General features: G+C 33.4%; 2 protein-coding genes across 3 annotated transcripts; one reads left to right on the top strand and one right to left on the bottom strand.

The window, feature by feature from the left end:
- Positions 1-3: 3 nt before the first annotated feature.
- On the top strand, positions 4-26484 carry LOC132744566 (atrial natriuretic peptide-converting enzyme-like; the record flags this gene model as incomplete). Its single annotated transcript, XM_060733320.1, has 15 exons — positions 4-70; positions 2694-2828; positions 3547-3657; positions 4568-4678; positions 4890-4994; positions 5963-6187; positions 6722-6832; positions 7700-7835; positions 8680-8811; positions 13898-13947; positions 19729-19897; positions 20164-20468; positions 21139-21278; positions 23843-24276; positions 24318-26484. Coding segments are annotated over 14 exons (1968 nt in total), but the record flags the coding sequence as incomplete, so codon positions are not given.
- Positions 14440-19383, bottom strand: LOC132744568 (uncharacterized). Of its 2 annotated transcripts, none has more exons than XR_009627719.1 (4): positions 16983-19383; positions 16050-16109; positions 15421-15604; positions 14440-15192 (listed from the first exon to the last, which is right to left on the bottom strand). XR_009627719.1 is itself a non-coding variant. In XM_060733321.1 (4 exons), the coding sequence occupies exons 1-4, from the start codon at positions 17292-17294 to the stop codon at positions 15161-15163; spliced, it is 327 nt and encodes a 108-aa protein (XP_060589304.1). In that variant the 5' UTR covers positions 17295-19383; the 3' UTR covers positions 14441-15160. The 2 variants fall into 2 exon arrangements, 1 of the variants encoding a protein (XP_060589304.1); XM_060733321.1 differs by having other exon boundaries at positions 14441-15192; positions 17244-19383.
- Positions 26485-26746: the final 262 nt, after the last annotated feature.

Raw genomic sequence — 26746 nt, forward strand, 5'->3', positions numbered from 1 at the left:
GGGGGAGATGAAGGGAAACCAAGCACTCAAAATCAGACATCAACTTCATCACCATTATCAACAGAAACAGGTAAGTGTAGTATACCAGATAATTATTGTACTGTAGCAATTATAATACCAGGCCCCGTGTTCGATCAGGATTAAGATCAGATCAAATTTAAAAACTCTTAAATTCTTCATTGTTTATCCTCATAGATTAAAATTATAATATCAATTTGATAAAACTGGACTTGCAATAGCAAGTGTATGAAATATTAGAATAAAGTTATTGTTATTTTTGCATGATACAGGCATTTTACAGTTGATCAGAATATTGATCTTGATCCTAAAATTGATCCTTATTTTGATCCAAATATTTTTGTATTTGTTTTGTTATTTGTTGATTTTATCCCAAAAAAGTTTGTGTTCTTTGCAAATCAGCAATTTTTTATAGTTTGAACATAAAAAAAAATCAAAAAAAATCAGGATCCCTTGATCCTGATCTTTTCTTAGTGAGCATGGGGCCAGATAATTCTTGTACTGTAGCATAAACTACCAGGTAATTCTTGTATTGTAGCATAAACTACCAGATAATTCTTGTACTGTAGCATAAACTACCAGGTAATTCTTGTATTGTAGCATAAACTACCAGATAATTCTTGTACTGTAGCATAAACTACCAGATAATTCTTGTACTGTAGCATAAACTACCAGGTAATTCTTGTATTGTAGCATAAACTACCAGATAATTCTTGTACTGTAGCATAAACTACCAGGTAATTCTTGTATTGTAGCATAAACTACCAGATTAATTCTTGTACTGTAGCATAAACTACCAGATAATTCTTGTACTGTAGCATAAACTACCAGATAATTCTTGTACTGTAGCATAAACTACCAGGTAATTCTTGTACTGTAGGCATAAACTACCAGATAATTCTTGTACTGTAGCATAAACTACCAGGTAATTCTTGTACTGTAGCATAAACTACCAGGTAATTCTTGTACTGTAGCATAAACTACCAGGTAATTCTTGTACTGTAGCATAAACTACCAGATAATTCTTGTACTGTAGCATAAACTACCAGGTAATTCTTGTACTGTAGCATAAACTACCAGGTAATTCTTGTATTGTAGCATAAACTACCAGATAATTCTTGTACTGTAGCATAAACTACCAGGTAATTCTTGTATTGTAGCATAAACTACCAGATAATTCTTGTACTGTAGCATAAACTACCAGGTAATTCTTGTACTGTAGCATAAACTACCAGATAATTCTTGTACTGTAGCATAAACTACCAGGTAATTCTTGTATTGTAGCATAAACTACCAGGTAATTCTTGTATTGTAGCAATTTTTATAATAACAGGTAATTCTCTTAATTGTTATACATTATTGTATTATACCAGGTTTTACTGTACTTCAGTGTCAAGTAAAATATTATGATTTATAAGTGAAATATACCAGGTAATTATTGTATTATAGTGTACTATACCAGATGATTCTTGTATTACAAGTTATACTTTTAATATAGTATGATATACCAGGTAATAATTGTATTTTAACATAATATACCAGGTAATTCTTGTATTAAAGTATATTATTATATGATCTAAATATAGCTGCAATCTCATTGGTCCAAACAGTAGTCAACAGAACTTTTTATAAAATCATATTTACTGGGTGTAGTATCATATTCACTGGCTGAATTGGATTTTCCCAGTCTAAAAATAGATTGAGACTCATATTCAATGATCATATACCGTAGACTGTTAAATACGCGTGCTAATTAAAAAACAATTGTTGCATTGTGTTCTTTATGACATATTTCTCGATTCAAATATTATTAGTTTACTATTACACTTAAAGGCTTCACCACAATGATGAGTATAAACTTGAATTACTTTTGCATGCGCAGCGTTCGGGTAGTCGTTGCACGCCTAACAAGTGCGTCTTTTCCCGCGCTTCAACGAGGCAAAAGTTGTACATTTATAAAAGGTTGTACTTTTTGTGATTTTTTTAATTCTTAGCCTATTCATATAATAAAACAATTATTGACTAGTGAGCCATTGAATATGATGTGATATTAACCGGCAGAAAGTCATATTGACCTCGGCTATCGCCTCGGTCAATATGTCATCTGCCGGTGAATATCACATCATATTTAATGGCTCACTAGTCAATAATTGTATAATATACCAGGTAATACTTGTATTATAGTGCAATATTCCAGGTAATATTTTGTATTAAAGTATAATATACCAGGTAATTCTTGTATTAAAGTGTAATATACCAGGTAATACTTGTATTAAAGTGTAATATACCAGGTAATTTTTGTATTGTAGTGTAATATACCAGGTAATTATTGTATTATAGTGTAATATACCAGGTAATTATTGTATTATAGTGTAATATATCAAGTAATTCTTACATTATAATGTAATATACCGGGTGATACTTGTAATATAGTGTAATATAACAGGTAATTGTTGTATTTTAGTGTAATATACCAGGTGATACTTCTATTATAACCCAATATACCAGATAATTGTTGTATTTTAGTGTAGTATACCAGGTAATTTTTGTATTTTAATGTTTTATACCAAGTGATACTTGTATTGTAGTGTAATATACTGGATTATGCTATATTGGCTTCAACTCTAAAAGTAACTGTATGATTTATAAATATAATTATATTGTACATGTTTCAGTGCTGAGCACTACATTGTCATCAACTTTAATCTCATCATCTACAAATATTCCAACAAAATCTCCGGCAAGTACTTTATCAACGAAGCCAGTGATAAATACTACAGTTATTCCAACAGTTACAACAACTGTCAACAGTAAATATTCATTTACTTAATCTTATACAGTTAATGTTATGTTGTTGTTTGTTTTTAATTTTAATTTTGATATCTTTAATGTCTTCAAGATTAGATACTGCTTAAGCTAGTGTTAGGGGAAGGGAGTGAGAGGATGGGGATGGTGGGAATTGTGAAGGGAGTGAGGGAGGTGGGATGGTGGGATGGTGGGTGACTGGGTGTCAGGAAGGGAGTGAGGGAGGAGGGCTGGTGGGTGTCAGGAATGGAGTGAGTGAAGGAGGAGGGATGGTGGGTGTCAGGAAGGGAGTGAGTGAGGGAGGAGGGATGGTGGGTGTCAGGAAGAGAGTGAGGGGGAGGGATGGTGGATGTCAGGAAGGGAGTGAGTGAGGGAGGAGGGATGGTGGGAGTCATGCATGAGAGAATTGTTGCACTTTCCGTTATATCTACTAAAAATATCTAATGAAAAAACTTAATTAATCAAAATAAGTCAGCCATTTTCCCAAACCTTACATGTATAGTACAACCTTTATAATGCAGAGTGACACCCTTTGGGAGACAAAAATTTAAGTTTTTGCTGAAAGTTGTTGCTTTAGGAGGTTAAATTTATTCTGAAATTTTACTTCGGGAAGATTTTATATTGTTGTTGTACAGAGTACATTGATGTACTAGAGGTTGTACTGAACATTATATTGGTAGTACATGTAGTTTTATCGGACATACATTGATTTTATTGTTGCAGTCTGCAAATCCAATGAGTTTCTGTGTTCAGATGGTACATGTATAGAGAAAGTTCATGTATGTGATGGAAAACTCCATTGTCCTCTTGGTGAAGATGAATATGAAAATTGTGGTAATTTGATTACTTTTTTTGTACGTCAAGTCACTCCAACACTTAAATATGATCACATTCCACCTTTACTGGTAGAGGAAGATCCCGGGTGACTCTACTCGTTTTGTTTCTTAGAATGACCAATTGACCTTTTGTAAGCAAACTTGATAGCTAATCCACACATGAAAAAATTCTAATTCTCTGACAAGATTTAGACCGTTAGATGTGACAGGAAAGTGTTCGTAAGTCTGATATATTAACTTTAAATATATTTTACGTGACAGTTCTGCCTAATAAGGAGGTTTGTCAACAGATTTTTCATGCATGCTTTGATAGTAATACTTCAAGTCAGAAACTCAAAATGTAAACAGATTTATGGATTAGAAACTAACTTAAGGAATTACCAATTTCAACAAATGACAGACTACTTATACCACTTTATTCTCAATGACTGACTCATTGTCCAAGATAATTTGTCAACTGAGAATCAAAGCAGCAGCCCTTGGGTGACAAATGTGATGCTGTCACTGTGGAGCTTATTGTGTTGCCACTGTCTTCCATGAGTTTCTTCTCTGTACATAACAAACATATGAGCCACGCCATGACAAAACCAACATAATGGGTTTGCGACCAGCAAGGATCCAGACCAGCCTGCACATCCGCGCAGTCTGATCAGGATCCATGCTGTTCGCTATCAGTTTATTTACTTGTTATAGGGTCTGTAAGCGAACAGCATGGATCCTGATCAGACTGCATGGATGCGCAGGCTGGTCTGGATCTATGCTGGTCGCAAACCCATTATGTTGGTTTTGTCATGACGCGGCTCATATATTACATTGTACCTTAATTCATAATGTTCATATTTGTTAAGATAAAAATGCCTTTATGCCTGTAAAAGGGACAAAAACTAATTGGCAGATAATGTTTGTAGAATGTTCGAGGTCACAGTTTAGATGTAACAGTGGACAATGTGTTGACGCTTCATCTAGATGTGATGGAAACCCACTATGTTTTGATAAATCGGATGAAATGAACTGCTCTAGTAAGTTACTGTCTTTATTCAACATTATTCTTATTATAATTATTATCAAATGAACTCTACTGATGTCAAGAGTCCTAAAAACATAAAAATTGAAATTCTTAAATATAATAATTCTTGGCTCTTTAAATGGCTTATATCATACATTATGTTAAGAATTTTAAATTTATATATAGTATTGAATGCTAATTTTATTTATTTTGGTTTATTACAGACTGTACTGGATTTCAATGTGCCTCAGGTCAGTGTCTCTGGACAGATTCTGTAAAATGTAATTTTCATGTGGACTGCATGGACCTTTCTGATGAAATGAATTGTAGTAAGTTTAGTATAAGTTTGTTTTCTTTATTTATAAATAGATTTAGTTCGATAAAGAAATTATGGGGAAAATTTCTGATTGATTGAATATACTGTGTAAAAGAAGGAAAGTCTGAAGTATGTCACATTAGTAGCCTGCAATGATTTGAAGCATAATAGAATAATTTAGAATCAAGTTATAGATTAGCTCTTTGTTAAATTTGGGATTTTCATTTTTAAAAAAGGTTTAACATAGGAGTATTCACATTTAACTGAATATAATGTAAAAGCACACAGGTTAGTAAAACTCCCTTGTTATATATGCAAACAATCTGTGTGTGTTGTGGGGGGGGGGGGGGCTGCATGGTGGGGGATGGGGGAATTCTAACTGATTGATATAATTGCAGTTAGACAAATATAATCTGTAGACAAGAGTCAAATAAAATATATATAATATCTAATATATATCTAATATCTTTATTTCTTATATATATTACAGTAGAAAAAATGTAAAAACCCCTTGCATTTTGATAAGCATTGGGCAATTGTCTTCCCTGTAAAATTTAGTATAGTGGTGTAACATTTGGTGGGCTCTTGTCCTAGCTATTGTCCAGCGGGATACTCACTGTCCATGTGGTGTATTGCCAAAGTGGGCATTGCCCAGTTGGGCTATTGCCATAGTGGACTACATGTTTTCCTTGTATTGTTCTTTGAAAGATTCAAGCATAAAACAATCTGCAGCTATTCACTTGTATTCGTCAAGAAAGCCTATTTAAAAACTAATAAAAAAAGTACAAAAAGTGAAAAAGATGGTAGTCTGTAACAATGTAAATACTATAGTATATACAAAATTCAGTAATATTTAGAGAAAGATAACTTGTCATTATTCAATGTAATTTTATAAAAAGTTTCCGATAAGTTTTTAAAGTTAAGATAAACTGAAGTAACCTCAATTTTTGAAATGACATTATATGTGAATGTTTATTGCAGCCATGCCCAATGGATATAGGCCATGTAACAATGGCTTGTCTGTACACTGGTCCAAAATATGTGATGGTGTCGATGACTGCTTTGACAACACGGATGAAAACAATTGTTCCATGTGTAACATTCTAGCAGAGAAACCGTGTGACGACAGGAAGATGTGTGTAATGGCAAAATGGTTCTGTGATGGTCACATGGATTGTTCAGATGGTTCAGATGAAAGAAATTGTGGTAAGTATGTTGTGTACAAACTAATTGTTTAATTAGATTATTCAGTTTTATAGTGGCAGTATTTTTCAACCATGCTTCAATGTAACATTTTGGTTAACCTGTATGTGCCACTATATAATCTCATTAATCACTGAAATTATTCTCCTGGAACCTCACCGAAGTCTTTGGCATTGTTATGTTAATTACCAAGACCAATAACTCTTGCATTAATTGTTTTACTGAAGTATTCCATTTCTGTAACTGAAAATTAATGTTTGAGATTTAAGCATACATTACCAACCCTAACAACTACTGTAGGTAGGCTATTCACTTGAAACTTCAGAAATAGCTTTAAATGTCTTGAGGATAATATTTACAACTTAGTAACAGGTAGGACATTTAATGATAAAAAATAGTTATTACACCTTTATTATGCTACTTTTCTTAAAATAATAAATCTATTTTTCTAAAATTAATGTTGATTACTTTTAAGATTTAATTTTTACTCATTCTAAAGGTATCTCACTTTTTATTATTTTCAATTAATTATTTTAGGTGTATGTGGTAGTGATGAAGCCCAGTGTTCTGATTATTCTTGTATCTCAGCTCAACAAGTTTGTGATGGTATCAAACAATGCCCGTCAGGGGATGATGAAGTTGATTGTTGTAAGTTATAAGTGACATAGTGATAGGAATTGGGAGGTACATGGTATGCAAGCAAAAGGTGTCTCATAAGTCAAAATGGCTGGCCCTTTCAGTAGGGGTGACACTATAATAAACAAGACCTTTACCTTTACCTTTTATAACCCTGATCTTGCTGAATTTATTAAATGGACTGATCCTGCTTCCATTTTTGGAGCAGTTCATTATCAATTTTAGGGATATCAAGATTAAAATTGCAAGTTTTGTCAACCAGCAGTATTATATCCTTGTTGGACTGGACAGATGTGCATGCTAGCCTTTCTTTATACTGGTGGCACAGGCTAATCACTTTCAGTTCCTAGCATGGTTAATGTTCACATAATTAGTTTTTATTTATTTACAATATTTTATGCATTAAACTCTTTAAAAAAAACAGCCAAAAAATGATAATAAGTGGTTTTGTGAAATTTTGGCGGCCATCTTGGACACCATCTTGGATATCTTGATTATTCAACCATTTGGTTTGAAACAAAATATTGTTTCATATCCTGCGAACCCTTGTGAATACAAATGTATTTTTGTATATTAAAGTTACTGTTCCCGGACCTAGACTGTGAGGGTCCTACTAACTAGTCTTAGTTTCCTACACTAGAGATTACCTCTCTCAATGTGATAATCATAAAAAACTTCACCCCTAAATGCGTTAAATCCAAGCTTCACTAGTATTTTGATCAATAATCATTCTATCCCAAATGTTTTAAATTATTTTTTGTTACAATAGTCTATGAAAAGTAAATACAAATCCATCAAGCATTTATAGGGATTGAATTTAGAATCCATCATTTTCAATAATATTTCATCTTTTAACAAACTTTTCTTTACATTTAACAGTAAAACTTACTGATAGAGGTATCACAGGTTCATCAGATATTGTCACTATCAAGTCACATGATCAGTTCCTACCAGTATGTAGTCATGGCTGGACCTCCAGTGTTGCTGATGACATTTGCCGGTACTTTGGTTACAGGTAAATACAGTATATTTTATAGAATGATCCAGTATCCTATAGGTGGGTCAAATATATTTAAATTATGTGTACATTTTACAGGTAAACCTAGTATATTTGAATTTCCAGTAATCATGATTATATTTAAGATATCTGTTAGAAAAGTACTTTATGCACAGAATGAATTTTGTAGTGCTACTTGTTGCCAAAGTCAGTATATATATACATTTATACTTCCTTATTCAAACTAAAACTCAAGTATTTAGTTGTTCAGATAATGAATCTTTAATATTGTATGAATGTCATTTCTTATTTTGAATAGTTTTGAATTTACCTTTGAAACATGTTTTCCGGGATTCACCTATTACCATAATTTTTTTTGGAATATAATTGATACATTTATAAGTTGATGGGAGTTCCGAAATATGACAAAATGACTGGTTTATCTATTTTGGTTCAAGCATACATATTTTGTTTCACCCAAGCTACTTATCTTACATTTTACCTATTTAACACTAAAACACAACATGCTGGACATTTTCTTAAAAAAAAAAAGTTAATGTAATTTCAAATTCAATTTACAAAGACCTAATTCATTTTCTCATAGTAGATGATCCCTTTAAGTTACAGTCAAACCTTTGCAGAGCAAAACCCTTAAGAAACCAAAGATTTTGGCTGTTACAGAGAGGTGTTGGTCTAGTAATAGTTACAATAATTGTGAAGTTTTCCTTTTGAAAGAATTGAAACTGTTGTTAAAAGGTTTCCCTGTACTAAGAATTTTCAAAAGGCCTGGAAGTATGTAGTTAAAGAATAGTCATACTGTTTTCAGCTATATTTTATGTTTTATATCTATGTATTTTTGCAGGGACAGTTTAAGAAGCCGGGAAATAGATCAGATCAATGCAGGAGTTTCCTTATCAAATGGATTTATGGTGTTGAAAGATAACCACATAAGCTTGTCATTGAATCAGAGTTTATTGGCCAAATTTGACAAAAAGTAAGTATTTGATGTGTTAATACTTTTATATGGACATATATATTTTTGTCATGATTATATTTTGGAAATATATTAGTTTTGTTTATTCACATGATATACTCAATGTTATATAATGTGATTTTACTTAACATTATCACATTATGTACGGAAAATAATAAAGTTTAGTCCTAATTCAAGTGCATTAATCCCATATTAGTGATTTCATGTCCATTCTCACTCTTTACAAACCATGGAAAAAGAGTCAGACAGCTTGACAATTTTTTATACACACATACCTTGAGCGTGAAACAGCTATTGTCTAGACAACTGTAACTCAAAATTACAAGAAATGATTCTTTAACACTTAGTTACATTGATACAATTGTATGGTAAAGATCAAACTATTTGAATATTTCACTATTTTCAGGTTTTGATTGTAGGTGAATCATATACCTTGAAAGTCAGTTAATTAGAAAGTGTCCTAATTTCTTCATTCACTTTTAAACTTTAAGAACATAATATTTATTGTATTAGAAGTAAGAGATAAATTTGTTATTGACACACATAAATTCTTATTTAATGCAGCAATCATGGAGAGGTATATATGTATTTTTTGTATTGTTTGTTTTGCGATATTGTTTTGACTGTTGTAATGATAAATATTCATTCCAGAGAAAATGTTTGATCATACTGTGTTGTAAAACTTCCTGTCTTCTGCTCATATCCTCTGATTACTATAAATAACTTTTTGAGCAATATTTATCACAAGTATTCTCTTCCATGTTACATAAATATCAATTTAGTTAAAGATCTTTGTCAGCATGTATGCCAACATTCAATTTAGGCTAAATACCTTTTCATATAGTCATAAAAAAGATTGATGGATGTCCATTATCATAAGCTAAATGTTGGTATTATATGTATACATGTATGTTGTAGGATATGTAGGTAACTTAATTGTCAAAGATGGGTAACTCTTACTGTCAGAGGGGGATAACTCTAACTGTCAGAGGTGGATAACTCTGTCAGACGTGGATAATTTTCAGATAGTGCATATTGAGTTTATGATTCAGGCATTTTGCTTATTGTTATGATCTTATCTGTATATGATTAAATTTCTCCATGAAATATAATACTATTCAGCACCTGTTTCCTTTATAAGACATTACGTTATTATATATAGGAAACATAATTTTTTGTCCTTGATTAATTAGGGAGGCAATTATATAGCATCATTATTGACAAATGAAGCTGTGCTTAAACTGTATATATAGTTTAAAGGGTTGTGTGGGAAGTATTGGGTTCAAGCCCTACTGTGGACCATGTTTCCTTATGTGACCCTAGAACTGATAAGAATGTAGAAACAAACTTGAAGTTCAAATATGCTTCAAGTTTTCATCATAATTATTCAGCCAGAAAATAAGCTACAAGTATTACTTCATGAGCATTTTGTGAAAAATGGCTGTTTTCATTGAAAAGTCTCCCGTTACAAGTTCAAATTGCTATAATACTATAAAAATGCTTCAACACTAATCAAACTTGGCACAAATGTTGACTGGACCATTGCACTTGCAACAACATGCTCAGGCTTAAATTTTCTGTTACCATGGCAACGAGGGGACATCTCAAAATTGCCAAAAATCACTATTTTGCGTTGATTTTTTCCATCAAAATTGATTTCAAAGTGCTGCACTTTCTCAATGGATTGAGATAGAGTCAAATGCTTTTCAGCGTTGGTTACACGTTACCTTATGATCAATCTGGGGTCATTTACAGCCTCTCCCAAGTCCAAAATTTTTCTTGGCGATGAGGGGGACTCCGCCCCCCTTCAAACCCCCCAAACAGAAGGGGGCACATCCCCCTTCTGGCAACCCCCTGATGTATCTTTTGTTTGGGGGGCCGCGCCGAAAAAGAGGTCACTTTTTTTAACAACATTTCTCAAACAAAAACAAGTGTTTGGGGCCTAAATAAGGCATTTTTTCATCATTTGAGACAACAAAAAGGGGGGGGGGTGAAAAAGGCGTTAAAAGGCGTGTATATGAAGTAATGGGTTAAGGAACTCAGGTGAGCAGTCAAGAGCTCAGTCACTGCTTTCTTTCTAATTGCTAATTATACATGTATATTGTCTGACATTATTATGATTATGACTGTAGCATGAGGTATGCCATTGTTCACGATAAGCAGTTACTATACTATCTCTTACATATCTATTTCATTAATCAGTTTCTAGAGTATACTATGCACAGTCATTGAACTTAAATTCCTGCGTTCTAACTAATTTGCAACATATGTTTTTTTTGCTATTTTTGATGTTTTTATGTGTTTTTTTTTCGTTTTTTCTGCCAAGTCAAGAAAAAGCGTGACTAAACCTCTAATTAAGGGTATTACAATTTGGGTTTTGCGGCTAACACTGAGTAACTAAGTAGTAACAAAGCGTGGTGGAGTGATAATAATTATAGTTTTTCAGTGAACAAGCACTAGTGAACTAAATGGTGAATGAATTAATTGTTACCATAAAAAATCATGCCCTTTATTCTAACTCATTGAGCATCAGTAAATTGGAATAACATGTGTTTTGCATATTAGTTAAAAACCGCACCTGGTGCCTCCAGCTACAATTGCAGTCTGGGTTTTATGTTGGATGTTCAATTTTCAAGTATTTTTATCTTCAAATTTTTAAAAATTAGCAAAGGTAATAAACAGTGTATATTGTTTGTTAAGTGATGGTGGGTGCCATGTGAAATAGTTTGTTGAGCCAGAAGAGTTTATATATTGAAAATGTATATTTTTTCATACAATTGCATAAAATCCCTTAGGATTAGGAATATACAATATTGATGAGGATTTTTGACTGCAACACTTCTCTTCTTTAAAGGGACTCCATTGAGATTTTTTTACATGACAGAGTTCACTTTTAATATTTTTTCGTCAGATTATTGTTCCATTTGATGAAGATTTAAACCAATATCTTTTGTGCAAAATATCAGATCATTCGCTCACTCCGTTTTTTCAGAATAATTATTTTAATTGTGTGATCCATTGCAACGCTATTCACTCAAATTTGGCTAAGAACAGCAGAAAAATAAGATTTTCAATTTATTTCTTATCATTTGAATATCTTTCTATTTTAAGAACCCCTACTGATCTATGAAAGAGATTTAAATGTCATATTTTGAGGCTTAAATTAGACCCCTGGGTGGAGTTCCCTCAATTATCACATTTCAATGTTATGTGTATTTATGGAACGTGAGTCTGTGAGATGTTTTTTTTTATAAGTACATGTATTTGAGATAGCTAGGTAGATAAGTGGTTGACATAATTATGACATCATTATGACATCATACGTAGCATTCCATACATTCTTGGTACTGCCACTCATATCTCCACATATAACTCCTCTTATCATCTAGAGGTGAATAAGCAATCCCTTTAAAGTTCAGGATAGATGGTTATCAGTTAATCACAGTCTGTTGTAGAAAATTAGTCTAATTTTGTGACACACCTCTTTAACTCTCTGTGGTAAGCCCCCTATAGATCGTAAACACAGAGAGTTGCTTCATTACCTGGAAGAGAGTTTACCAACAGCTGTCACTAGGTTTTTGTCTTTGTAGAAAAGGTTTTTTGTTTGGTATTTGGTTCAGTTATGAGTACAGAATCATTTTCTAACCAAACAATTTGGGATTAAAGGGATTACCAATAATATTCCACAATCATATTTAAAGCTAGGTGAACTTGATGATGACGTTACATTTGACAGTTGTTCCTGTTTAATCATGAAACATTGGAGGTTTTCCCAGTGTTTCCACATACTTGAATGATTTAGTATTAAGGTAAAATTGCGGATGATTATTTTATGGTACTTATTTGAGTAACAAAAAAAAAATACTGTGAGAAAATTAACCCTTAGCTTGCTAGCAGCAACTGAATCCACCCATGACGTCTGCTTATTATGAATTTAAGGGTTGTTTTGTACATATAAAGATTGAGAAGTCCATTAAAGATATTTCAAGGGGTAAGGGTTAAGTGTTGTTCCAAAAAATACATTTGACCCTTGGAGAATAGTTCAGTCTTTTTTTATTGTATGAAATGTTTAGTTGTTCAAACCTATTTTTCATTGGAACCATTAAGATATTGCCTTAGATTTATAACTATCACTTTCAAATGGAGAAATCTCTGTCATTTATTATGACATCATTATGCCCATTTTTTTATTCTGTCATTCATTATGACATCATTATGCCCCTTGTTTAACTGTCATTTATTATGACATCATTATGTCCCATGTTTAACTGTCATTTATTATGATATCATTATGTCCCTTGTTTAACTGTCATTTATTATGACATCATTAAGTCCCTTGTTTAACTGTCATTTATTATGACATCATTTTGTCCCTTGTTTAACTGTCATTTATTATGACATCATTATGTCCCTTGTTTAACTGCCATTTATTATGACATCATTATGTCCCTTGTTTAACTGTCATTTATTATGACATCATTAAGTCCCTTGTTTAACTGTCATTTATTATGACATCATTTTGTCCCTTGTTTAACTGTCATTTATTATGACATCATTATGTCCCTTGTTTAACTGCCATTTATTATGACATCATTATGTCCCTTGTTTAACTGTCATTTATTATGATATCATTAAGTCCCTTGTTTAACTGTCATTTATTATGACATCATTATGCCCCTTGCTGAACTCTGTCATTCATATGTCCCTTGTTGGACGTTTGGGTTTCTGTTGCAGTTTAATTACCATACTTTTTATGAACTTTCTTAAGTACATGTCATTGCTTTTTAACTTGGAATGCCTTTTTATCATAATTACCCCAACTTTAAGGCAAAAGAACGTATCTTGGATCATCTTGGAATTTAAAAGATAATTATTTTCAGCTACTAAAAAAATCAGTTAAGGGCGGGCTCCTAGACTTTAGTTAATATGTAATGACAACATATGTAAGATGTTTTATGTATGTTAACAGCGTTTATTTTACATGACTGTTACCTTTGATAAACTTTTACAATTTTTTTTCTCTATTTTTGCCTTTATCAATTATGTGTGATAAAAATAATGTATTTTATTCATTATCTTGTTTCAGATCATCATGCCCAGGAAATAAAGTTATTGGTGTGGAATGCCGGCAAAATGGTAATCTTTATTCATTTTTTGTAATGGTAAAGTATCCTAATCTTAAAGCAGGATGCTTCCAGATTCACACTAATTTTCTTGAAAATTTTACAAATGTATTTGAAAGTAAAATATTGTGAAGTGAAAAAATAATTAAAAAGTAAATTACAAATTTTCAAATTGCACTTATCTTACAATCCATATAAATTAGCTGTAGGAGGTAGAAAATATGTCCCCAAAAAGCCCTTACTGTGTTAGTCGTGCAGTAAAAATATGGTGATAAATACTGCAATTTAATATTTAAAAGTATTGAGTGGTTAGTTTTAACTTTAATGTACACATCACACTAGGAGCATTATGTATAAATTATGAATAAGAGCTAAAAAATAAATAAAAATGTAAGTCTTAATCAGTGCCTGTACAAAATTTTGGCATGGATTCTGGGTAGAATTGGGACAGGGTTGGCACGGAATCAGTGATTTCTGGGCAGACCATGAAGGGAACCCGTCCCTAGATTTGCCACTAAAATGCCACCCTTTTCAATGGTGGAGTATTTAGACAATTTTCCACCAATAATGCCACCAAAACGCCACCAAAATGCCACCCAAATCATGAAAATGGTGAAAAATTTGAGCAGGACTGATGTTATATAATTTTCCAGTTAATTCCACCTTTTTTACACTAAATGCCACCAATGAGTGGAAAATTGGTGGAGTATTTAGACAAACTTTCACCATAATGCCACCATTATGCCACCTTAGGGTGGCAAACTCATTTTCCACTAGATGCCACTTGTTTCCACTTATTGCCACCATAATGGTGGAAAATTGGTGGAGTATTTAGACAAATTTCCACCATTATGCCACCATTGAGTGGCAAACTTATTTTCCACCAAATGCCACTTATTTCCACCTTTTGCCACCATAAGGGTGGAAAATTGGTGGAGTATTTAGACACTTTTCCACCATTTTGCCACCAGATAGTGGCAAATTCAGTTTCCACTAAATGCCACCTATTTTCACCCTTTCAGAAATTTTCCACCTTGTGGGTGGCAATAGCTGGAAACTGCTTGAAAGTCACCTGTACCCTAAATTGGAAACAAACAAATTTTAAAAATAATCCTTTTTAATGTTTCCATATGAAATTATATATTGTCTCAAAAAATAGCAAAACATTAGTCCATTTATTTTCTTCAGTTTATCTTGCTATTCCTGGATGGTTTGAGTTCAGTCTTTTAGGTTGTCGGCAACTTTTCGAGCGCACAATCTAAAACAAAAAAAATTATGAATGATTAATACAATAATTAAAAACATAAGCTTACAATTTTATATGACTATTGGATATTTCTATATTCAATTTGAGTGCATAGATATGATTAAAACACTTTAAAAAACAGCACTGCAGACGTGGAAGAATCAGACTTTTCTTATTTACTCCAAGGCAGAAAATATACGCAGAATCAAAAATGATATTTTCATTCAGTTCATTAGTTACCTTCCAAGAACTTAAGTTTTGCCTTGTCTGCACAAGAAGGTCTGGCGTCAGACTCTCTGTTCCCTTTCCTCATACCAAACAATGAGCGGCCTTTAATCTCTTCTATATTGAATAGCATTCTGAAGAGCTTTGCTGTACCTTTCTCTTTTGAGGCATATGGCTTCAGTTCTGCCATCACTTGGTCCTAAAATATGATTAACAATATCAAATAAGTAAAGACAGAAAATGACTATCAATATCTAATATGTAAAAACAGAAAATGAAACACTTTTATAAGACCTTGGTATATGTATACAACTCTAAAATTTTAAAATAAGAAAGAAATAAAGAAATACAACACATCAACACCAGTGCAGGTTGAGTAATTAATAATCTTCCAGTTTCAGTTCTTAACGAACCTTCATCAGGATAAATATTTGATAAAATTTTCAAGCTAATATGTACAAAAACTCTAAAATTTGTAAAACAAAATGTAAATGCAAATTAAAGTGTCATAAAGAGTTTGAATTAAAGTAGGTTTGTAAATAGTGACTAATAGCTATATTTATCAAGAACTGAAAAGTGTCTTATTGGGTATTGTGACACTTCTTTCCTATTAATTCTAAAATAAATTTGAATTAACAAGATACCTTTGTAAAGCCACTGAAGATCAAATGTGTTGCTCCAGGCTGCTCCTCATTGCTTTGTGTCTGCAAAATAATAATTCTTATTTAATGCTGTTTCTGTTATGAACTGTCATTCTCCTAATAGCATGTTACTCTAGTATGTATGTAGTTAAAGCTTAATGAGGGTCCATCCGCCCTTTCGGGCACAAAATGCAGCTTGCGCTGTCGAGTACGGACCCCGGACATGTCACCAGTCATGTCCTTAAAGAGTTAATTTTGAAGCACAAAATGGTGATAATTTACCTCCATGCAATTTCCACGGAGTATTAGCCAAAGATATGAATTTTGAGCCGAAAAGTAGGTCACTGTACGGCGGTCAATGAGAACCTAAATGTACAGTAACCAGTGACAATAAGAAAAGTGTTTTAGCCCTGAAAAGGGCTGTTGGTGCCAGCTATAGGCCTGCCTTACAAGCCGTCAATCTGTGCTAGGGGCTCACGCACCCTAGCACACCATCCTCGTCGTCTCAGCCTACTTTGTAGGGCCACTCCCCTCGGCATTAGTCAGGACATCGGCAGCTGGTCCGCAGAAGTGACGAAGTAGTTCCGTAGTTACCGCCCACGGTTGAAGGCAAAATTTAAGTTGTGTCTACCAGCCAAGTTGTAAATCTTCTGCCGATGCCCTGTGCCTTCTCAGCGACGTGCACGCTCCGAGGGGAAGTGAGAAGCATGTTACTCTAGACTGTCTAGTTATGGTTATATAATTATCTACTGAACCATGAAAGCTGAATTACAACAATGAAGGAATGAAACTTACTAATAAATCAGTTACTGTTAATCTGCTCCACATGTGACACACAAGGAAAATTGTTTATAGCATGAAAGTTGTAGTAATAGGTACCTCAGGTTATCTATAGTTTGATTGATGTAATATTGTACATAATGATATTGTACTTACTGATTAATTTCTATAATTTTTTTCTCAAACTTAAAATTTCTAACATATTGTATTTAAGAAATGATGAAGATCTTCCTACATTCTTTATATTCCTACATTCTTTATATGTACATTGTACATGCAGCTTTCTTTTTAGTCAAGTTACAAACAAAACAAATATAAAACACAATTTTATACAATACCACTTCATATTTTTACTGTCAAAAAACTAAACAGTTTCTGCATAAATAACAATAATTATTGTATGTAAAAGTTGTTTACCTGAAACTTTGACTGGGAATGATTCTGCTGTTTATCTTCTTGTCTACACATTCACACTTCAGTTAAAACTTCTCATTTCTATTTACCACACTAATAAGACTTTAAATGTTTTCTTTGAGAAATCAAAAATATGCACCCTTACATTTTAAACAAAATATCTCCAGAATTGCTACAATATCAATAATTTCCTTTGTGTTTGCAAGCTTTAACTGACCTCAATTCCTTTGAATTCAAACTTTACAACGGTGTAACTGCATGGACAGTCCATTATAATTTTAAATTGTGAGGGATTTTCCAAAAACCATAGCACCCATCATTTTATTTTTTACATTCATTTGAATGTATAACTATATCTAATACCTAAATAGATTGAGTAGAAATAAGCTTTTGAAAGATAATTTAGCATGCTATTTTAAGACAAATTCTACATAAAAACATGTATAATGTTGCCTCTCCCAAAATAATCAAATGGAACATTCTGGTCAGCATGAGTAAACTATTAACCCCCATTCATAGATTACTAGATAAGAGGGCCGTAGTTTTATCAGATCTTAGATGTATGCTGTGTTGTTAAATCTTAGAGGATGCAGTATTTACTAGCTAGTATTTACTTATCCTGATTGTAAGAAATTTATCAGACATTATGACTTATTTACTTTTCACACATTAATTTTTACAATAGATTTAAAGCCTCTGAAAGCATAGCACAAAAGATGTTAGAGACAATAATTTTAAACTCCACATATAACTAAATCTCATTTATGAGAAGTTACAATGCCAAGGAACCATAACTTTTTATTGCATGATTTGGGGTTTATTGCCATTTTTTACTTCTCTATGCTTAATTTTTGTCTTGATCATTAAGCTTAAAAAGTACTGGAGATATTAATTTGAAACTTCACAGATATAGATCTTTTTGAGTAATGTGCTGTGTTTAAGAACCATAACTCTTTGCATACTTTTGGAGTTATTGCCCTTTGCATTTTTCACTTTAATTATTGTTAGCATTACATGAAAAGTGTTAGTACTCACCAGATATCAGTTTAAAGTAATAATGAAGAGACAATTTATTATGTCAATTAGAAGAAAAGACAAAAGTCAAACTTTATTCAAGATTGACATTAAATATCATAGAAGAAGCAACAAACTTTATGCAGAGATATGCATTTTCTGGGCATAGAAGAACATTTCAACTATTTAATTAATGTACAGATTATAACTAAAGAACAAAGTACACGTTAAAAGCCGTAATTTTATTTTACAAGCATAGAATGGAACATAAACATTTTACTTGAAAGTCAAATTTTACATCCCTAAAGAAAAGTACTGCCATAAAAAATGGGAAGTTAAGTAACCCCATACTTTTCTAATTTTTCCTGATCATAATTATATGTGTTTAACGCCTGGAAAAGTGATTTTACGTCCAATTTCTGTGTCTTTTCCTGCTACTTTACAGCTGGAATTATCATACCGTTACTGTGAGGCAGTGACTTTGTATCAGAATTGTGTTCATGGCATTCTAGTATGTTTAAGAAATATGAGTTTCTGATAAAATTTTCTAACTGTTCAACTTCAATAAATTATATTTTTGATAAAAAGTTCACTTGATGCTTTGGTAGAGTACAAACTATAAACAGATTTATTTCAGTTTGGAGCTTTGACTTAAATAAATCTTAAACCCTGCATTATATATATAATGCACAATTATTAGATTTCTCAGTTTTTTCCACCAATTTTTATACAACCCAGAAAATAGTTAAGAGTTTCCCTTTTCGACTAAAAGTTATTCACAAAATTTTCTAAGTTTTTTTCCACTATTTTGCCACCCAGAAAATAGTTAGAGTTTCACTTTTCCACTAAAAGCCACTCATTTTCCACCTTCAAAATAAACTAAGTTTCATTTTTCACCAATTTCCACCCTTTTGCCACCATAAAAAAAGTCTATGTTCAAATTTCCACTCAATGCCACCTAAATGCTACCAAAGGATAGTGGCATTTGGTGGCAATTTTGCCACTACAGTGGAAAAAGAGTGGAATTTTGTCATTTTCCAGTTAATGCCACCTTTTTTACACTTAATGCCACCCTTTTCAGTGGAAATAGCTGGCAAGTAGTGGCAAATCTAGGGACGGGAAATGCATATTCTGTGTCATTCCATCTCACAAAGAAATAAACTTTGTTGACTTTTCTGGGCTGAAAACAAGAACAATTCTGGCTGGAATTTAATTGCATGCAGAATTTTATACTTAAATATTTCATTTTGGACAGAATCTTCAAATTTGAAAATTTCTTGGGAGGGAATGGTCTCTTAGGAGGGTCCAATGGTCTACACTCTGGGTGAAATTCTGTACTTCAACATTTTTGTTGAACAGAATTTCACATTATACAGGGCACAGTGAATGTCTTTTAAATTCTGGCAACTACACTGTTAATCATTTTATGACTTCATTAAAGCATATTAAAATTTTGCACATATATTTGATTTAGTTTGTGGTGAGAGGAAAATTGAGATAATGAGTCCATTTATTGTGGGAGGTACACTAGCTCCAGCAGGCAAGTGGCCGTGGGTCGTGTCTATAACTAGGCTAGGAGAGGGATGGTGTGGTGGCGTGATAGTTAATCAGCAATGGATTCTTACAGCAGCACATTGTATTGTGTAAGTTTATAGAATAATTAATATTGCATTGTTCTTGTCCTATTTGTTTAAATTCCAAAAGACCTTTTTGCTGTTATATTGCAATAATGTTACATAAAGCGTCTGGCCACATATTACTCTAAGCATTTATAACAATATTAAGTTTGAAAAATGGAAGATGTTTTTGATTATTTTGAATGCAAAGATAATGTAATTTCTAACAAGCTCATTTTTAAGGCTATAATTAGATAAGGTAATCATGTGTTTCTTATTTGTATCTTTTACAGAACATCAACAGCCAACTACAGTTTAACTCCACACTTTTTTGAGGTAACTGCCGGAACAAACACACGACAGAGACATGGTGATGTACATTCACAGAGCCGACAAGTTGATGAAGTTATTCTTCACCCTAAGATGATCCAGTTTAAAACCGGACTTACCGAATGGGACTTGGCATTGCTACATTTAAAATTACCTCTACTTTATACTGATTATGTGCAACCAATATGCTTTCCTGATGAAAATGATGTCTTTCCGACAAATTCCCAATGTTACCTTGCAGGCTGGGGCTTCATAAATACACAAGAAGGTACATTTTATGCTGATTTTCAAAAAGTCCCAATGTATACTATACTATATTATAGGTTAAACAATGTTCAATACGACATTTGTTTACAATCAGTATTCAGGAAAGTCAGCATTAATTTCCTTGCCATCTAATCTTGGTCTGCAATGGCCACATGTTGGATTTATTTGGTTGCTGCCATCAGGAAGGTGGTTAAAAGTACTCGGTCATTCTCCAGATTGAGTATTGGGTTAGTCAGACTTAAACCCAATACTCAATCTGAAGAATGACTACATGAGTACTCAAGTACTGAAATAAGTTCTGAGACGTTGCCATCCCTTTTAACCACTGATATTGAAATGACATGGAAATATTGGAATAGTTGAATAAAATTATATTATGCAAGCCACTGGCATTCATATTATTTTATTCAAAGACTTCAATTAATTTAGTACTGAAGCTACATGAATATCATTTTCTTAATTTAATAATTATTTCCAAATTTAGAACTTAAAATTAATGAAGATATTAATGAACCACCTTTTCATTTACATGTCTTTATACTGTGGTATGACCCAAATGATGTCACATCAATATATGCATGGCTGTGCAATACTGTTTTTACAGAGTCCCGAAACCAGTGTGGGTATATGATTAAATGTTCTACAATATATTCAATTTTTATACATTATAGTGTCAGTTGATTATCTCCGTGAAGGCAAGATGAGATTGTGGTCAGATGCTGATTGTGCTGCCAATGGAATATCTACACCACTGAACACAAATTCTACAGTATGTGCTGGATATCGTTCTGGTGCTATTTCAGCCTGTAAGGTAGGTTTCTGGTGCTATTTCAGCCTGTAATGTACATTTCTGGTGCTATTTCAGCCTGTTAGGTAGGTTTCTGGTGCTATTTCAGCCTGTAAGGTAGGTTTCTGGTGCTATTTCAGCCTGTTAGGTAGGTTTCTAGCATTATTTCGGCCTGTAAGGTAGATTTCTGGTGCTGTTTCAGCTGGTAAGTTAGGTTTCTGTTGCTATATCAGCCTGTAAGGTAGGTTCCTGCCATGAAGCTATATTCAGCCGTAAGGTAGGTTTTTGGTGTTACTTCAGCCTGTAATGTAGGTTTCTGGTGCTATTTCAGTCTGTAAGGTAGATTTCTAGCATTATTTCGGCCTGTAAGGTAGGTTTTTGAAGCTATTTCAGCCTGTAAGGTAGGTTTTTGAAGCTATTTCAGCCTGTGAGGTAGGTTTCTGGTGCTATTTCAGTCTGTTAGGTAGGTTTCTGGTGCTATTTAGCCTGTATGGTAGGTTTCTGGTGCTATTTCAGTCTGTTAGGTAGGTTTCTGGTGCTATTTCAGCCTGTATGGTAGGTTTCTGTTGCTATTTCAGCCTGTATGGTAGGTTTCTGGTGCTATTTCAGTCTGTAGGTTTTGCTATTGTAGGTGGTAGGTTCTGGTGCTATTTTCAGCCTCAGCCTGTATGGTAGGTTTCTGGTGCTATTTCAGTCTGTTAGGTAGGTTTCTGGTGCTATTTCAGCCTGTTTGGTAGGTTTCTGGTGCTATTTCAGCCTGTAAGGTAGGTTTCTGGTGCTATTTTAGCCTGTTAGGTAGGTTTCTGGTGGTATTTCAGCCTGTAAAGTAGATTTCTGGTGCTATTTCAGCCTGTAAGGTAGGTTTCTAGCTGTTGCTATTTCAGCCTTTACGGTAGGTTTCTGGTGGTATTTCAGCCTATAAGGTAGGTTTCTTTTGCTGTTTCAGCCTGCAAGGTAGGTTTGTGGTTCTATTTCAGCCTGTAAGGTAGGTGTCTAGTGCTATTTCAGCCTGTAAAGTAGCTTTCTGGTGCTATTTCAGTCTGTAAGGTAGGTTTCTGGTGCTATTTCAGCCTGCATGGTAGTGTTCTGGTGCTATTTCAGTCTGTTAGGTAGGTTTCTGGTGCTATTTCAGCCTGTATGGTAGGTTTCTGGTGCTATTTCAGCCTGTAAGGTAGGTTTCTGGTGCTATTTTAGCCTGTTAGGTAGGTTTCTAGTGTAATTTCAGCCCGTAAGGTAGGTTTCTGGTGCTATTTCAGCCTGTTTGGTTGGTTTCTGGTGCTATCTCAGCATGTAAGGTAGGTTTCTGGTGCTGTTTAGTGTTAGGTTTCTGCCATGAAACTATTTCAGCCTGTAAAGTAGGTTTCTAGTGCTATCAGCCTGTAAGGTAGATTTCTAGTGCTATTTCAGTCTGTTAAGTAGGTTTCTGGTGCTATTTCAGCCTGTTAGGTAGGTTTTTGGTGCTATTTCAGACTGTATGGTAGGTTTCTATATATGAGTGCTGTATAAGCCTGTAAGGTAGGTTTCTGGTGCTATTTCAGACTGTATGGTAGGTTTCTATATATGAGTGCTGTATAAGCCTGTAAGGTAGGTTTCTGGTGCTATTTCAGACTGTATGGTAGGTTTCTATATATGAGTGCTGTATAAGCCTGTAAGGTAGGTTTCTGGTGCTATTTCAATTTGTTAGGTAGGTTTCTATTGCTATTTCAGACTCTTAGGTAGATTTCTGGTGCTATTTCAGCTTGTAAGGTAGGTTTCTATTGCTATTTTGGTTTTGGTGCTATTTCAGCCTGTAATGTAGATTTTATTAAATGCTGGTTCAGCCTATTTGCTGATCATGCTTGAACCCTTAGTATCAATTAATTTAGAAGATACTTTAAATTACTTTACCATGTCTTAACTTGTATAGTTGTTGAAATGTCCATTGTTAATTTAGGGTTGTTGATATAATTAAAGCCCCAGACACATTAGAGCTTACGACCAGTGAACACCAGTTCACGACCACCAGTGACCACTGGTTGCAGACAATCTTTAAACCGTCTTATGACGGTCATCGGTGATCTTTGACAGTCGCAGGTTATGTTATTTAGGTCCCACAACCAATTTCAGTCGTAGAGAGGTTTTTGAGCTTGCACAAAAATCTCCCTGCGATCAAACAGGCCGTGATCTTATAAGGTCTTAGGCTGTCGCACGATCGTCGTTCGGAAGTGCGACAATCTTACGACAGTCTTTACAAATTGCCACTAGTCACTGATAATCTTGAGTAACCTTGAGTTATTGTGCGATGGTTGTAGGACTAGTTGTAGGTGATCGCATGACAGGTCACGGGTAGTCGTAAGTAATCCCACACAATCTTGAGACCATCATACGTTTGCTTATGACCTGTCGTGCGTTTGTCAATCATGACTGGTTTTACGATAGTTGCAGAAGTAAATTAATTTGTGCAAAAAGGGTTTTGGTCGCAGACAATCACTGATGATCGTCAGTTTTACAAGTCGCCGGTGGTCGCAAGTAATCGTAAGCTCCAGTGTGACTGGGGTTTAAGATACAACATTTCACTGTAAAGAAAGTACTATTAAATTTGTTTACAGGGTGACAGTGGTAGTCCATTGATGTGTTCTGATGACAGAGGAAGATGGAGAGCAATTGGTGTGATGAGTCATGGTGTGAACGGATGTGATGGTAGATCTGTTAAACGTGCCAACAGATATGCTAAAGTCTCAACGTCCATCAACTGGATACATACGTCAGTTGGCGGCTGAACATATTATCATTTATTTTAAGACTGTGCTTTAAATTATATCAATTTTTGGTTCTTTTGAAAGAGGACAAAAAAGATGTTAGAATGCAGAATTCTAGAGACTGGAATTAAGGAATTTTTTTGTTACGATGTCAACGATGGTTGTGACACATTTTCTGGGTTGTGACATGCTTACTGGGTCAAGAATGTTAAACTTACTCATAATGTTAGCTGGGTTGTGATATGTTTACTGAGTCAAGAATGTTCACTTGGTTTGTTTCCTGGGTTGTGATTATGTTAGCAAGGTTGTGACATATGTTTACTAGGTTGTGACATGTTTACTGGATCAAGAATTTTAACTTGGTTTGTTGTTTATTTGGTTGTGACATGTTTCCTGGTTGTGATATGTTTACTTGTTTGTGACATTTTCACTGGGTTGTGACATGTCTGGGTTGTGACATTAAGTATTTTCTTTTCAGTTAAGCAATAAACAAGTTTGTTTGTTGAAATACCCTAATTTTTTATCAGTAGTGATCAAGGAAACTGTACAATTGACTGTGTTGGCTTCAAATGTCACTCAGTTTAAGCTCATTTCGGACAAATATATTACCTGTTGCTTTGAAGATAGGTCATACATGTATATTAAAATGTTTAAGATATTTTAAGAGTTTAAAATTAGTGTTATTTGCTATTTTATATGTATTATATGTTAAATAAAGAATGATACAGGACAGTTTTATAACGTGGGAAACAAGGTTTACCATGTGATAATTTTCTTATTATGTCATGAAAATGGTATTTAATTTTATAGAAATACTATACATGTATATAATAATACATTTGTTATAAAAAATAAAGCTGTAGTCATGAATCTCTTACTATCACAAATGATCAAATACTATTATTGAACAACTGTATATTTTCCTTCTTTTAAGTTTTTTTTTAAAGTTTTTTTTATCAATATTGTCACATAATGTCTGACCACTCCATAAGTTTTTTTTCCACATGTCTTTCTGTAGTATTATGTGCTTTCAATAAAACAAAACTTTTTATGTTTATTTTTACTGATTTTAAATGATTGAATTTTTTTTAAATAAATTAAAAAAATTAATTTTTAAAAATTTAGATCATAGCTATTTTGTGCAATATATCGTATCACTAGTTTCAGCATATCATTTACAGTTAAGTTATGAACTTTGTCATACATATCATATATATTCCTCATTTTTTATAGCTAGATTATTTCAGCTATTTTGTTACAATTGCTCTATATCTGGACAAAGTGGTACTGTGCCAATCGTTAGAATTAAACTGTTCAGAGGTTTAGAGGTCACAAGTAAGGCCACCTCTAGAAGTCACAAGTTAGGCCAGCTTTAGAGGTTACAAATGGAAGCTGTAGAGGTCTAAATTTGATCCAACTCTAGAGGTCACAATTTTATCTAACTCTAGGTCACAATTTGAGCATAAGTTAGGTAAGCTCCTGAGGTAACAAACAGAACAAACTCTAGAGGTCTTAATTTGATCAAACACTAGAGGTCACAATTTGAGCCAGCTCTAGAGGTCACAATTTGAGCCAGTTCTAGGTCACAATTTGATCAAACTCTAGAGGTCACAATTTGAGCATAAGTTAGGTCAGCTCTTGAGGTAACAAACAGAACAAACTCTAGAGGTCTTAATTTGATCAAACTCTAGAGGTCACAATTTGAGCCAACTCTAGAGGTCACAATTTGAGCATAGGTTAGGTCAGCTCTTGAGATAACAAACAGAACAAACTCTAGAGATCTTAATTTGATCAAACTCTAGAGGTCACAATTTAAGCCAGCTCTAGAGGTCACAATTTGAGCATAAGTTAGGTCAGCTCTAGAGGTAACAAACAGAACAAACTCTAGAGGTCTTAATTTGATCAAACTCTAGAGGTCACAATTTGAGCCAGTTCTAGGTCACAATTTGATCAAACTCTAGAGGTCACAATTTGAGCATAAGTTAGGTCAGCTCTTGAGATAACAAACAGAACAAACTCTAGAGATCTTAATTTGATCAAACTCTAGAGATCACAATTTGAGCCAACTGTTGAGGTCACAATTTGAGCATAAGTTAGGTCAGCTCTTGAGGTAACAAACAGAACAAACTCTAGAGGTCTTAATTTGATCAAACTCTAGAGGTCACAATTTGAGCCAACTGTTGAGGTCACAAGTTAGGCCAGCTCTAGAGGTAACAAATGGAGCAAACACTAGAGGTCACATTTTGAGCAAGCTCTAGAGGCCAGTCATAACTATACTAATTGAGGAGGTTTGTCTCGTTGGGAATTTATGGACATTAATTGATAATCGGGTCATTTAGGTTGAAAGACTATTATATATGCAACAGGTATGACCAAATATTGTGTTAACTGATTGTATTTTTGCTTTATTTAATGATGTTTATTTTAACATGAATTTTTTTACTTTGTTTATGAAATTGCATATTGAAGAAAAGTAAATTTTAATAGCTATTTCTTTACAACATTTGTTTTACTACTTCCCAAAATAAATGTTATATCATGGAGCTGCATGCCTCCAGATAAGCTGAAATATTTCAAGAAAATCAGAATTGTAAAAAATGTACTAAGATTTTAAGAAAAGTAAGATTCATAGGATAATTTACAGATTGTGCGATTATAACTGATATTGTAATATTTATCCCTGCATTTCTACTGTGCGACTATTGACAAATGCAGTAAGGGCTATGTTTGCATATATTGATATTTTTTTGTAAT

Source organism: Ruditapes philippinarum, unplaced genomic scaffold (genome assembly GCF_026571515.1).
Source record: "Ruditapes philippinarum isolate M1 unplaced genomic scaffold, ASM2657151v2 ctg2426_1_1_1_1, whole genome shotgun sequence".
NCBI lineage: Eukaryota > Metazoa > Mollusca > Bivalvia > Venerida > Veneridae > Ruditapes > Ruditapes philippinarum.

What these genes read in the sequence shown, in the direction of transcription:
- LOC132744568 (XM_060733321.1), bottom strand. Translation starts at nt 17,294, where the DNA reads ATGTGTAGACAAGAAGATAAACAGCAGAATCATTCCCAGTCAAAGTTT. An exon ending in TCTTCAGTGGCTTTACAAAG is followed by an intron (nt 15,605 to 16,049) that starts GTATCTTGTTAA and finishes ATCATATTTTAG; the next exon opens with GACCAAGTGATGGCAGAACT. An exon ending in AAAACTTAAGTTCTTGGAAG is followed by an intron (nt 15,193 to 15,420) that starts GTAACTAATGAA and finishes TTTTTGTTTTAG; the next exon opens with ATTGTGCGCTCGAAAAGTTG.